Here is a 14,190-nt window from a genome sequence, read left to right on the forward strand (position 1 = left end):
TACACTGTTGTGAGATGTCAGTGAGCTAATACAGGAAAGACACTTAGAATAGTGCCTGGACCAGGATAAGAACTTGGCAATTATTAGTTTTTAATATTACTATTCAAATATGGAAGCTTGAGCTTTATCTTTTAGGGGATGGCACTCCAGTTGAAGGCCTTTTTTTGTCTTCTGAAAGCTGGATGATTCCGCTATTTTAAATAATGGTAATAAAACAGCACTCAGCTGATGAAGATGGGAAATTAATTGTGGGATCTGTGATTGTAATGAGTTTAGCTGAGTAATTGAAACAGAAATCATACTACGTTTTCCCCTTACGGAAGAACTCTGCCAACTCATGGAATAGAGGATCAGCAAAATGCATTCTGATACAGAATACCTAAATGTGTTAGGCAAAATATGTTTTTATAAAATAATCTTAGTGCATCACTGAGTTAGAGAAAAAGCAAGAGCAGAAACAACAATGAAAAATTAGCCACCTGAGAATTCTGAATAATCTTGGGGATCTTGAATTGGGAGTGTAATCAATCACAACTCAATTAAGGTGCAGAGAAACCAAAGCTGACTTGTGGGTTAAAAAGGTGAAGTAGAATTTCTCTATGGGTTTTGTTAATGTAAAGCATAAAATAATCAGCTTTTGACATTCACTAATCTAAAACATAGCCATCAATCGGTCATCTCCAATGCAGAGATAACTAAACTGGAGGTTAGTTGTCATTTAAAACCAAGAAAAAAACAACCAGCAGCCATTTGCTGAATCCCTGAATGCTTAGAAGTCTCCATTTCTAGTCCCACAGATGTCTTCCAGTTGAAATTTTTAAACCTGTTCTCCATATCTTTCAGGATAGTCCCAATAGTATCAAGTCCAGCATACAAAGTTAGCTTTCTGTAAACAGTCAGGCTCACATACCCACCCCTTTGCTAAGACTGTCTTCACACAGTCTCCTAAATTCACCCTCAGAATAAAAATATTTTTCTTTTCTTAATTAAAGTTTTGTCCTCTCCCTAAAGAAGCCTTTGCTGTTGTAAAGTGAAACTACTGAAGATATGTATAAATGAGTGTCTTAAAAGGAAACAATTACTGTAGCATCAAAATGCTCAAGAGATTGGCACATGGAAAAGTCTTCTTAAGTTTCTAGCTATTTCTGGTTTTGTAGCAAAGGCATTCATTATTCTTTCATAAAATTTTGACATACGTGGTCAGATAGAAGCATGCAGAATGGACAGATCTTGGACTTCTACCTAAAAGGGGAATAATGTAGTTTAACATTTTTGTAGCATGATATTTTAAAAGTAAGAATATTCCATATGAATTCTAGTTTTCTTCTATTTGGTTAGAATTTGGGGGGAAGGTGCAAGTTGGTTATTCCAAATATGTGGGCTGCCACAATCAACTTTCCAAGATAGGGTTATACTTCAGGGAATGTGCCCATAAACCTTTGATTTCCTGATAATTCTGTCTGCTTTTATGATCTCCTAATGTCAAATCCAGTAGGAGTAAAAGAGTCTTACATTTGGCAGATAATACACCATTTTCTCAAGTGTATTGGATTAGCCAAAACTAATAACACATTTATTACCCCAACTTTTCCCTCTAAATTTTAAGTCTAAGACCTTTGCATTGTCATTACTCTCATGTGTTATCACTGTCCACTTGGTAGGTAATCAACCAAATTTGTTGAATGATCAAGTTTAATGCATTCTAGTTTCTCAGTGGTCTTGTCTGAGTCCAGGCCAAACTTTAGTTCTATTGTATGGCCACTCTTGCTCCTGGTTTTTACTCAGAAGAACTTTACTATCTGGGTTAGTGTTTCTTCTGATAGGCTTCTGATTCTGCAAATATTTATTAAATATCATCCACAAATCAAGACCCAGTTTCTATTCTGTCACTTAACTTTATTTTGACATAGACAGGGTGCTTTAAATGCAATCATACCTTATTCCTAAGTGAGGCCTGGTATCATTTTTAAGCAATATTTCTCTTCATTCACACGTAGCAATGTATAAATTCTAATTCATTTCAAAGTACAACGGTATTCTTTTTTTTTTTTTAATTTTTTAATGTTTATTCAGTTTTGAGAGACAGAGAGCAAGCGGGGGTGGGCAGAAAGAGGGAGACACAGAATCCGAAGCAGCCTCCAGGCTCTGAGCTGTCAGCACAGAGCCTGATGTGGGGCTCGAACTCACGAACTGTGAGACATGACCTGAGCCGAAGTCAGGGACCTAACTGACTGAGCCACCCAGGCGCCCCTCAAAGTACAATGGTATTCTTAAAAGGTAGATAAAGGTATGTTATGTCATATCAGGGAAGTTAGGCTTGGAAGTATGTCTTTTCTTAATTTTTTTTTTTTTTTTTTAGAGAAAGAGCATGAGTTGGGGAGAGGGAGAGAGAGAAAGAGAGAGAGAGAGAATGAATCTTGAGTAGGCTCCATGCATAGCGCAGAGCCCCACACAGGGGTCAATCCCATGACCTTGGGTTAATGACCCAGGCTAAAATCAAGAGTTGGACATTCAAATGACTGAGCCACTCAGGTGCCCATGGAAGTTTTTCTTTAAGACATAATAAATTAAAATGTTATCAGTTTGCCTTTGATTCCCACTATGTCCCCAGGAAATACAGTCAAGAGAACATCTGTTGTATCTATCAAAATTCATGCATCTGATTCATTTCTTTCCTTTCATTGTATGGACAGATACCACCTCTCGCTTCCTGATTCCGTGCTTTCAGAGGGAGACAATTAAGTGGGAAATGCTTTGGAAATAAGGTTGTTTTTCATCCTTTGGCCACATGGAAGTGGGGCTCATGAATCAGAACAGACCAGTTTCTTATATATAACTAAGTTTCTGAAGTATTTTCAGAGCACTTAAGGAAAGTTCTCTATATCAATAGAGGGAAAGATATCTGAATTGATGGCAGATTCTTGAAGACTTTCTCACAAAGACAATTAAGCTGGCACTCTAAGAAAACAACCAGAGACACACAAATATTGTACCAACATATTATTGTAGTATGATTTATAGTAGCAAAAACTAGAATCAATCTGAATGTTCCACAGTCGAGGAATGATAATGTAAACAACAATACATACATTTGTTAGACTAGTATGTAGGCATTAAAGGTCATATTTTATAAACTATTAAATGACATGAGAAAACACTTCTCATATATTGAGTGCAAAAAAAGTCATGCAAAACCATATTCAGTATCACCTCAACAAACGTCCTTAAATGCTGGTAGGATCTTGAATTAATTCTATTTTTTGGCACTTCCAACTTTTCAAATTACAGTCATCATGAGCGTGTTTACTTTTATGGTAAGGCAGAAAGCACCCTCTTTCATAGTGAACAGATGAGAGCAGGAATATTTTCCCAAAGTCTTGCAAATACAGTAACAATGAACATGTTTCACATTTATAGTGGGGGAAGAAACACCCACTTTTTAAAAAAGCCAATAAGCAAGGCAGCAAAGCAATCATGAATTTCCAAAACTAGGTCATCAGATATAAGTTCAGTTGACTGTGAGTTTTGAAACTGTTTATCAAAATTAAATAATTTGATTTGATTTGTATTAGAAATATGATTCTAGCATTATTATTTTTTTAATCTTCTAGTTTATTTCATAAAATCTGAGAAACATCTAAGGAAAAAAAGCCAGATACCATGTGCTGAAATGTGAATATGCTCATCACAGACCCGTGCTGTTCAAATCATGGATCCCCAGGGCTCCCATGCTGGCCGCTTAGTTCTTACTTATGAAAAATGTATTCATTTTTCAACGAACCAGCTTTTCACTGTAGCAAAAACAATTTTAGATAGAGAAATTGATATTTTATCTATTTTGCTATCTTGAATATGACTTTGCTTAACAAGACCTAGCTTTTCCCCACTACAGCAGATAATGGGTTGCCAATAACTCATTCAGTTGTCAAGTTCCAAGAAATGTGTTTTGAGGGTCTTTAGTGCCTTAAAGATGTGTTCCTTTTTACAACAATCATGTCCTACTTATACCAATTTAGGGTCTTAAATCGGTTGTAATCTATTCCTAATAACTGCTTAAGAAAACATCAAGGAGACAATGTCCATATTTGAAAAATAAAACCCCAGGTAGTTGAATTATATTAAGAGGTAGTTAATTAAGAGTGATTGAGAGGTTAGTATCTAAAAAATGTTTTATTGAGAGAATCCGTAGAAAGTTTGGGCTTCTCCTATTAAACTATAGTAATCAAAAAAGGGAAAGGTTGCCATGAGATTATGCTGGCTGTAGAATCATCTGAACATAATAACATTATGCTGGGTTTAGATGCTGGGTTTTTTAATCCTCCGAGAAGACCAGGCAAAGCTCAAGGTTTCCAGGGCGGGACTATCTTGTACAATGTCACTATGAAGTGGATTTTTAAACAAAGGTAGGGCTTGGCAGGTTGCACTGGATACTTCAAGTCAACTTCTCTGGAAAAATGTGAATTACTCAATAAGCCCTTATTTGCCCATGAGATAAATCAACTCTGAAATACCCTGGAGAGCTGTGGTTAATGTATCATACAAGGTCACACACTGGGCTCTCAGTTCACAGAACTAACCAGGTTTAAGACAATGGGAGACCGTAACATTTTATGAAATAGTTTATTGACTCCTTTCACAAACTATCACTGTTTGGTAGTTTCTAGAAGGCATTAGACAAAATAATCCTTGAGAGGAAAAATAATGCATTTAAACAAATTAACTTTGAATCAAGTAACACCTGCAAAAGAAGTCAACAATCTGACGTTGTTAAGTATTAAGAAACACTCAACAGAAATGTTCATTTCATTTTGCATAGAAGTTCCTTATTAATTTTCAAAGACTTTTTCATGAGGAAAAAAGGCGTTTTCATGCTTGGTTCAAGGCTACCCTGTGTAAGATCTGCTTGTTCCCAACTTTCAAAAATGAATTTCTGATTGGCATTAATGGTTCTGTTAAATCTCTATATAAGGCAAAGGCAACTGGAAACAGAAGTTTGTATTTTAAATTCCCAAAGCCAGTTTTGTTCCGTTACTAGATTTTATTTTTCCTGAGAAACCATCCCACAAAAAGCAAGAGGATTCTATGAACTTAGGACAATTAGAATATAATCTTGCCAGGAATTTAAATTTCCCATGATTAACAAATACACAGTTTTAAAAGAGTGTAAATGGCCTTCAGTCTGACAGTTACTCAACTCAGATTAGTTGAAGCATGTTAAGCCAACCCCCTGTGGGTCATTTCCTTTCTCTTAAGAAAAAAAAAAAATTAAAGAAATTGATTTAGTCCTGGGGATATAATAACAGTCCCAGAAGCAGAAACAATTTATTTTCCCAATCTCTTATTTTCTTTTGCAATACAATTTACCAGGTAATTCAATCTCTGGCATGATTTCACACATCCAACTTCTTTCCTTCTTTTTCAATTTCTTCCAGTGATATCAGGTCTCTTTCTTAAAAGCTTCAAAATGCCCATACTCATTTCACTCAAAAAGTCATCAAGCCACAAGATTCAACTTGACTCTGGAATACATTCAGTTTGCAGAGGTATCCAGATCACATGGTATAATCAGAAACCTTTCGACGACCCAGCAAATACACACACACACACACACACACACACACAGCCGTCTGATTAGCAGCTCTTGAAAACTGAGTATTATTGTATATGTGGAAAAGGAGTTTTCCTATTATCAAGAACTGAAGTAGCAAGTACTATGCTAGGCATCTGACTTTCCTGACCCTATCTGACCCTCACACAACTCTGTGGAATGCTTTCTTGCTACTTCACAGATGACAAACTAATCCAAGAAAGGTTGTCGCCTATCTAAGGAAATCCCAAGGAAGTAACAAAGATTTTAAACACTGTTCTCTTACCTGTAAAGCTTACACCTTCCCCACCACATTGCATTGCCTCCCCAAGAAACTGCATCCTCCAAGCCCTGGTTGTCTTGGCAGTAAGCCTTGCTCTCCAGGCATTATACTTCCCAATGATGACCACTTCATTAGGAAGGGAAAACCATGGCCACCTCTGGATTAGTATCACCACTTTACCCATCCGTTAGCCTGGAGAATGCAGAGATGCCACCAATTCTGTAGAGAGTGGAAGTAATTTTAAGATTAGTTTCCATCGGAGCAGCTGGCTGACTCAGTCGGTTAATCGTTCCACTCGGTTTTGGCTCATGTCTTGATGTCATGGTTCATGAGTTTGAGCCCTGCACTGTCAGTGTGGAGCCTACTTGGGATTCTCTCTCTCCCTCCCTCTCTGCCCTTCCCCCACTCACTCTATCTCTGTCTCTCTCTCAAAATAAATAAATAAACTTTAAAAAAAAAAAAAGCAAAAAAAAAAAAAAAAAAGATTGGTTTCCATCTTCCTAGCCACCCTGCCTCCTCTTTGGTCCGCGTACTTATTCTCCAGGAATTCTGTGAAAATTACCTTGGGGGCATAAAACAACAAGATGATAGACTGGCCACTGTGTCATCTTTGGTGTTTATCATAGATTTTTATGCAAAGTGAATTAAAAAATTTTAATGCAAAATTGCTTTTAAGAATAGCAGAATATATGCTGAATCATTAGTTCTCTGAGAACACAGAATGATATAGTTTAACAATTAGCATTTTAGATGAACATGCAAATAAAAACACTGAGGCCCCAAGAAGTGAGTAACTTGCCTCAGTCACACAGCTAATAAATGGCAGCAGTAGGATTCAAACCCAGGCCTTCCTGACTCCAAAGAGCCTGAGATCTTTCTAGTATGCCAGGGGCTCTTACCTACAGTGTATATCAGACTCACTGGAGAACTTTTTCAAAGTACAGACACACAAGCTTCAACTCAGAACTGAGTTAGAATCTCCAGGTTCAGGACACCTAGGGCTTTGTTTTTTGTTTTTTTAAACAACTTTCTAGTTAACCCAGTTGCATGCCAAAGTTCAATAACCACACTGCTACACCATACTGCTTTATGGTCCTGTAGAAATGGTCCTTGCTGAGGTAATAAAAACTTCTACGTTAATCCTTTATATCTTATGAGAGTTATTCGTGAACTAGCAAAATCTTAACATTTTGTAAATTTTCATGATAGTTTCTGCCTTAGTTTACTTGCACTTATTTGTGTTTAACTGTTTTCAACTTAGATTATATCCTTTCTTGATAAGTCTTTCTTGTCCAAGAGCTAACTTGCAGAATCTGTTGATTTGCCCTTACACAGCATTCCAAAATTTCTCCCAAAAATGTTGTAAGCTCTTTTCTGCTTTGGACCCCTGGTGCTCCACAGAGATTGCCCTTTAGGTTAAGGGACCTTACCTTTTTTCCCCCAATTAAAAATAGTAGGCAAATTTTGTGGGCTACTGGAACTAAATAACATAGTTATATCTGAAAAGAGGGAGTCAGTACATTGAATAAAGATCAAAGACTCTCATGATTATTAAAGATATTATGACTTTCCACGTTCCCCTGGGAAGTAGCAACTGAATCCCCTGTGGATATCTCCAAAGTCAGGTCATGTGGGTAAAAAGTTGATTGTAGAAATCCAAGTTCAGGACATCTACATTGTTTCAAAAGCATAACATAAATGTCATGCCCCCACCCCCACCCCTTGTTCAATTCCTGCTTCTAATAAAAACAGAGTTGTAGTGTCTGCCTACAGATGTCCTACCCAAGGAGATTATTGAATCCAGAAATGTCTCTTGTCTTCTTTCTGCTGAATTTTCCTATTTCGGATTTGCAGAGTTTCTCTCTTGCCTCTGGGCTGTCAGTAACTATTGCCATAAATGGAATAATCTCTTGTGTTTAAAACAAATTAAGAGAGAGAAATACTTGTCTGTGTAACATCGAATCAATAGAACACTCCTACACTTTCCAAGAGAAATGTGTAGCTTTGTTATCAGTTTGAAATGGTTAGATCGCCTCTCAGCTGTGATCTTCCAGTGACCACAGAAGTGTCCTGCCTTTGTCAAGAAAAGGGTTTCAGAAAATGGAAACACAGCAGTCCTCTGCTTGAGTTTTCATATATGGCAGGTAATTACTTGCTCTTTACCTTCTCACTCCTGTGCCATTAAATAAAATATATATGAGAAGGAATATGATAAACTCTTAGAACCTAAAATAATTATATGAAGTTCCTTATTGGTGGATCTTCAGTGAAATTTTTAAAATTTCTTTTCTTCACTCATTTTTGTTCCATCTGTTTTTTTTTCTTACCTTTAGTGAATGTCTCACATCAGCAAAAGAAACTTTCAGAAGAGCTGGTGTCCACTGAGGACCCATTTGCAACATTTCCTCTGTCCTCTGGTTTTGTCGTTATTACGAAAGCGAAGGTTCTGTGCTGATCCTTTCCATCCACGTTTGCAGTCAATGCAGAGGACCCAAGGGAACACTTTGTTCCTTCTACTTTTAGTAGTTATCCTCTGTCTTTCATCCCACCAACACAAAAGAGCTGGTAACCAAAGGATTTCAGGAATTTAGCTCCCATTCATGGTTCTGTTACTGTTCTTACAGTAATTCATTTCAATTTAACAAGCAACATTTGAGTCTTTTCAATGAACTGGGTGCAGTCAAGCATAAAGAAATAAACAAGAATCAAGGAATTTACCAACCAGAGGGGGTAATTTAAGCCCCTGACTTTAAAAATGGACACAAACTTTCAAAACTAATTTTCACCAAGTATGGTACCTACATACCAGACCTGTCGGTGGAGCTGGTTAAGAAATACAGCTTCCTGGGTTGCATGCCAAACCTATTGAGTCAGGATCTCTGAGCGTAGAGTAAGGAAGTCATTCTTAACCGGTGCCTAGATTTCTCTTAGGCCTACACAGGTTGAAAACCACTGATGCCCTGTAACTGGTCTGGACAATTATAAAGGAAGATGAGTCATACACTATTGTTCACCAGCAATTATCCATGTTAACGCCCCAGCCGAAGAAGTTCTTTTCTTGGGATCAGTTAAAGTCAGCCAGAGAACTTGACGTGAAATCAAACTCCTGGTGTGCCCCCGTCATTTTGTATTTAGTGGGTGTGGGATGGGCTCTGGAGATATGCATTTTTAACATGTATTCTGGTGATTTCAATGCAGTTCACTTGTGGATAACACTATGAAAAGCACTGACCTGTTGGATGGCAGTTGGCTGTAATCTCATCACTCTATTTAAGTATTGTTTTGTTAGAGGCTGTAGCAAAACGGTGAGAGTCCAGATGAGACCAGTCGTATTCTTGGGCCTGGATATCGTAAAATGTGACCCTCACTTAGCACTGTGGTTTGAACTGATGCAGCCAATTCACTGATTTATTCCAATTGACCATAATAAATCCCATCTGGATTAGAAAACTTAGATTTTTTAAAAAATAAATTACACTGTGTTCACTCAGATATGCCCTCTCATAAATGTAAATTAATAAATAGAATATAGATTGGAACACTATCTCCTGTAATAGTAATTATCTCCTAAAATAATAATGCGGTAAATGTGGTATTTTGACATTGCACAGGTGGTCTGAAAGTACAATATTGGCATAACAGTATTCTCTGCTTTTAAAGTCATAAAAGTGAAGGCAAAGGAAAATCTATGTGTGGTAGCTTACATCATGTGTGAGGAACCCCACTGCGGGAAGGATGGACACACAAGTCGTTTTCCACCTAATACTCTTATGTAGCCAGAAGTCAACACAGGCCAAAGTCAAAGACTCCACAGAAACCCTGAATAAATTTCTTGTGAATGAAATCTGTCATGTAAACTCAAAAAAGAGCCTTCTACAAATCCATTTATTAAAAGGGGGGAATTGTGTGAATTTTAGGTAAATTTATCCCCAGATACCCAATTCGTTGTATGATTAACATGGACTATAAGAAGGAAAGCGTTTGATTGTGAAAAACAGTATTTAACATGCATATGATTCATCAGGATTAGAAAAGCTGTTAAAAACTTTTCTGGAAGAACTAGAATGACTTTTATTGAGAAAGTCCCTTAGACACATCAATCCCAATGTCAGTAAAAGCATTGAGGAGTGATTTAACTTCCAAATTCTTTTCAGAATTGTAGTTAACACCCTACTGAAAAGGCTGATCCTGCAGTGCAGGAAGACGGTAGGTCAAAGATAGGAGTTTATTAACTTGCCACACCAGTGTGTGAATTTGACTTCCTTCCCTGGTCACCTTCACTGGATTCCCAGAAGGGCAAATGAACATGGTCATGCCTGAGGAGGGACCAAGATGGCGGAGCAGCCTGGAAGGTTTTTTTTGTTGTTGTTTTTTTTGTTTTTGTTTTTGTTTTTTTGCCTCTCGTCCCTGAAATGCAGCTAGATCAATGCCAAACCATCTTGCACACCTAGAAAACTGAACGTGGTCTTGCCTGATTCAGATGAGACATGATTCCTCTGACTACCTAAGATTAACTTCTTACTATTCAATTTAAAAAGCTTAGGGTAGATCTCTAATGGAGAGAAGAAACCTGCTACTCAGGATCAAAGATGATCCTGAAAACATTCTTTTGGATTGAAGAAAAACAGAGGGCAGTCTCTGCTACTGTATTATGATTAAAACCACAGACTAATTTTCTCTGCTCCTAACCTTTTAAAACATTCAGCCTTACTTTTCCTCACTGTTCACATACCATACCAATTCTACAGTAAAATTTCATTTTAACAGAATAGTTGAAGCAAAGACCATTTTATTAAAATTGTGTTTGCTGAGAAAATGGGAAATACCAATTTAACCTCAGGACTTCTGTGTGGAGGGGAAAGGAGAGACTGTTCCATCTGAGTAATTGTAATAAAAGCTAAAACTGCCAGTGCTCATTCCTTTTCCCTTTATAAATAAATTAGAATATTAAGAAATCAATTAAAATCCCATAAAAAGTACAGACTCATGTAATTGTCTTACTAGACAATAACTACCATTGATATTAGAATGAGATTATATAAAAGTTTTATTTGTTTTACCCATTACAAAGTTGCTTCATTTGTTATTTTCTAATTATGTTTGTGCTGCTGAGACATCTTGTTCACCTGGGCCAGTTAACCAAGTTGTTTTGAACTTGTGCCCATAAGACCTCCTTTGTAAAGGCCTGTGATTTTGCTGGTACTTGGTAAAGGCTGGTCGTTTTGCGCTGAAAAGCACATTTCCCAGCCCCAAATGGAAACAATCACCGAGGTATGAACACAAAGCTGCCTTGTAGGGGAAAAGAGGATGGGGTGGGATACAGATGACTTCACCTTTCCTTCACCCTGCAGGAAAAGTTCAAAAGATACTCCTTACTGGTAATTAAAACTGATTTTTTTTAACATTTATCAAATTAAGAGGAGCGGAAATTGTACTATACTGACCGAATCGCATGAAGTAAAACAAATGGCTCTTGAGTAAATGCCTTCTTTGAGTGATATTACAAACAAAACCAGGTTTGGGAAATGACCATGAAACAAGTCAGCGAAATGTGGTGATGCCGCTCTCTGCATATTGATTTATATTTATGTTTTAGCTGTTTGAAAAGGTCAAAGAAGTCTGTCCAAATGTGCATGAGAAGATCAGAGCGATCTACGCAGATCTCAATCAGAATGACTTCGCCATCAGCAAGGAGGACATGCAGGAGCTTCTCTCCTGCACGAACATTATCTTCCACTGTGCGGCCACTGTGCGCTTTGATGATCCTCTGAGGTACATTCTTCGTCTCACAGCTTGTATGTGTGCGCATGCACGTGCATGTGAGTTCCTTCGTGGTCTCTGTTAAAATATAAATAAATAAATAAATAAACAAACAAACAAACAAACAAACAATCTATCTATCTATCTATATATATATTCTCAATAAGTAAAAATATAAAGGAGTAAAACTTCTCCAAAAATTTCACCATCCAGAGATAACCATTCCAACTTTACTTTACACATCCATAATAAAATAGATTTATGTCCAACTTTGCCAAAAAATAATGGCATCATACTGATAATGTTTTAGCAATTTGCTCAATTCTACTTTTGGATGTCTTTCATTGTCAATAAATATTCTTTTGTAATTTCAAATGACTACATGACATTCCATTGTATGTGTATATAATATACTTAACCAGTTCTGTTTTAGTGGATATTTTTGGATTATTCTAATTTTTCACTATTATAAAAAACTCTTCAATGAACATCTCTGTGCTCGCATTTTGTAAATCCTTGTGTGCTTTACTTTGGGGAAATGTCCAGAAATAAAATTGTTAGAGATGTACCAGATAATGCCCAAGTTATAAACAGTTTATGTTTAATGTTTAACAGTTAATGATAAATTGTTTTCCAAAAAGGCGTGATTGAAGTAATTGTCCCTGTGTGCATGAATGCTGATTTCTGACACCCGAATAGCACTGTGTTAGAATCCTTTAATTATTTTTAATGTTGCCAATGCAATGAAAATGCCATTGCATATTTTGATTAGAAAAGTTGAAGATGCTGAAATGCTGATTGGCATTTTATTCTTTCGTGAAATGCCAATTCATGTTCTTTGACTGTTTTTCTATTGAAACACTCTTCTCTTGTCAATTTTACCACTTCTTGGAAGTCTTAGCATACTAATTTTTTGTCTTTTATAAGGCCCAAAATATTTTAACAGTTTATCATTTGCTCTCAACTATTTTTATTATTTATGCAGTTATTCATAATTTCTTCTAGAATTTTTATTGCTTCATATTCATGTTTAACTCTTTGACCCACTTAAAGTTTATTTGCCTGTAAAGAGAAATAAGAAAATTCTATAAAAAGAAAAGTGGTGTGGGTGTGAATGTAGAGTAGCTTTTGAGAAAAATTCTAACAGATGGCTACTTCTTAAGCAACATTTATTAAATGATTTGCTTTTACTCTTTATTTAAAATGAACTCATATACTAAATTTCCATTGTTGAGCTCTTTATTTTGTTCCATTAATTAGGCTTTCTCTTCCAATACCACAGTATTTTATTACTGTAATTTTTATGTTATTAGACAAGCATACACACATCATTCACCTTTTATAGAATTTTCCTTGCTATTCTCATCTGATTATACTTCTTGATTAAACTTAGAATAATTTTCCCAAGTTCTTAAAAAGTTGGGATTTTGATTAGGATTACCTTGAATATGTCAACTGATTTAGAAAAACTTAACATCTTTAAACCATTTTCTCTTCCTATCAAGAACAATGTATTGTTTATTCAATTTTTGTGACCCTCCATGAAGTTTTATAATTTTCTTTATATATCCCATTTATTTATTTTTCACTTGACATATTTTTCAAATGTTCAGCTTTGAATGTGTGCCTTTCTTCCATTATATTCTCCAGTTTTTTTTCCTTTTACGTAACTTTATAAATAGACACCTTACTGAATGAATTATTGCATATCCCAGGATAGTTGTTTTAGCTTTTTTGTTTGTTTTCCAGAAACACAATTATGTAATCTGATCACAATTTTTGTGACTGTCTTTATAATATTTGTATCTGTTAGTCAATTTTATTTTCCTCTCTAATTACAAGGTGGAAGTTCAGAACAATAGTTAGCAGTAGTGACTGTAAGCATCCTTCTTGGCCCTGACTTTAAAAGGGGTGTTCCCAACTTTTCACCATGAAGCAAGATACAAGCCAGCAAAGTGAAACAGACATACTTTAATCATTTTATTCTTGTTTTAGTGAATTTTTAAAAAATAAATTGGCAATGGATATTGAATGTCATTTTTAAACTTTTCAAAATCATATAGAGGATCATTTAGTTTTTCTTTTTTAGTTAGATTAATAGGGTTCTTAATATTATATAAGCCATATTACTTCTAGAATCAACTATTTCATTGTCACCGCATATTGTGTGTATAGAACTTTGTGTTCTGTTAGCTAAAATTCAGGATTTTGACGTCAGTTTTTACATCTGACCCAGACCTTTGCAAGAGAAATGTATCTTTCTCATTCTATATCCACTGTTGCTCCCCTACAATTTATTTGAATTTTCCAGCTTCTTGAGTCAAAGGCTCAGTTTATGTATTTTTATATTTTTAATGGCTGCTTGAGAAGCCCCTTTACAAATTCATAGGATTATGATTTTCCCCCCTTCCGGCTGATTTAGAACCAAGTGATATCTACATGCACTATGCACAATGCTTCCATGAATAGGATTTATGTGCACAGAATGCATAATCAACATATAACACATTCCAGGCATCACATAACTGTAGCCATGACCCATACTTTTCTTCATGGTCCT

The 14,190-nt window shown here is 36.0% G+C and overlaps 1 protein-coding gene across 2 annotated transcripts in view; it reads left to right on the forward strand.

The window, feature by feature from the left end:
• FAR2 (fatty acyl-CoA reductase 2) overlaps positions 1–14,190 on the forward strand; it is a 154,023-nt gene that overhangs the window by 110,575 nt on the left and 29,258 nt on the right. For both annotated transcript variants that reach the window (XM_043562213.1, XM_043562212.1), the window contains exon 3: positions 11,467–11,642. In XM_043562213.1, coding sequence (XP_043418148.1) covers positions 11,467–11,642 — 176 coding nt within the window. The remainder of the gene's footprint in view (positions 1–11,466; positions 11,643–14,190) is intronic.

This window comes from Prionailurus bengalensis, chromosome B4 (genome assembly GCF_016509475.1).
Source record: "Prionailurus bengalensis isolate Pbe53 chromosome B4, Fcat_Pben_1.1_paternal_pri, whole genome shotgun sequence".
NCBI lineage: Eukaryota > Metazoa > Chordata > Mammalia > Carnivora > Felidae > Prionailurus > Prionailurus bengalensis.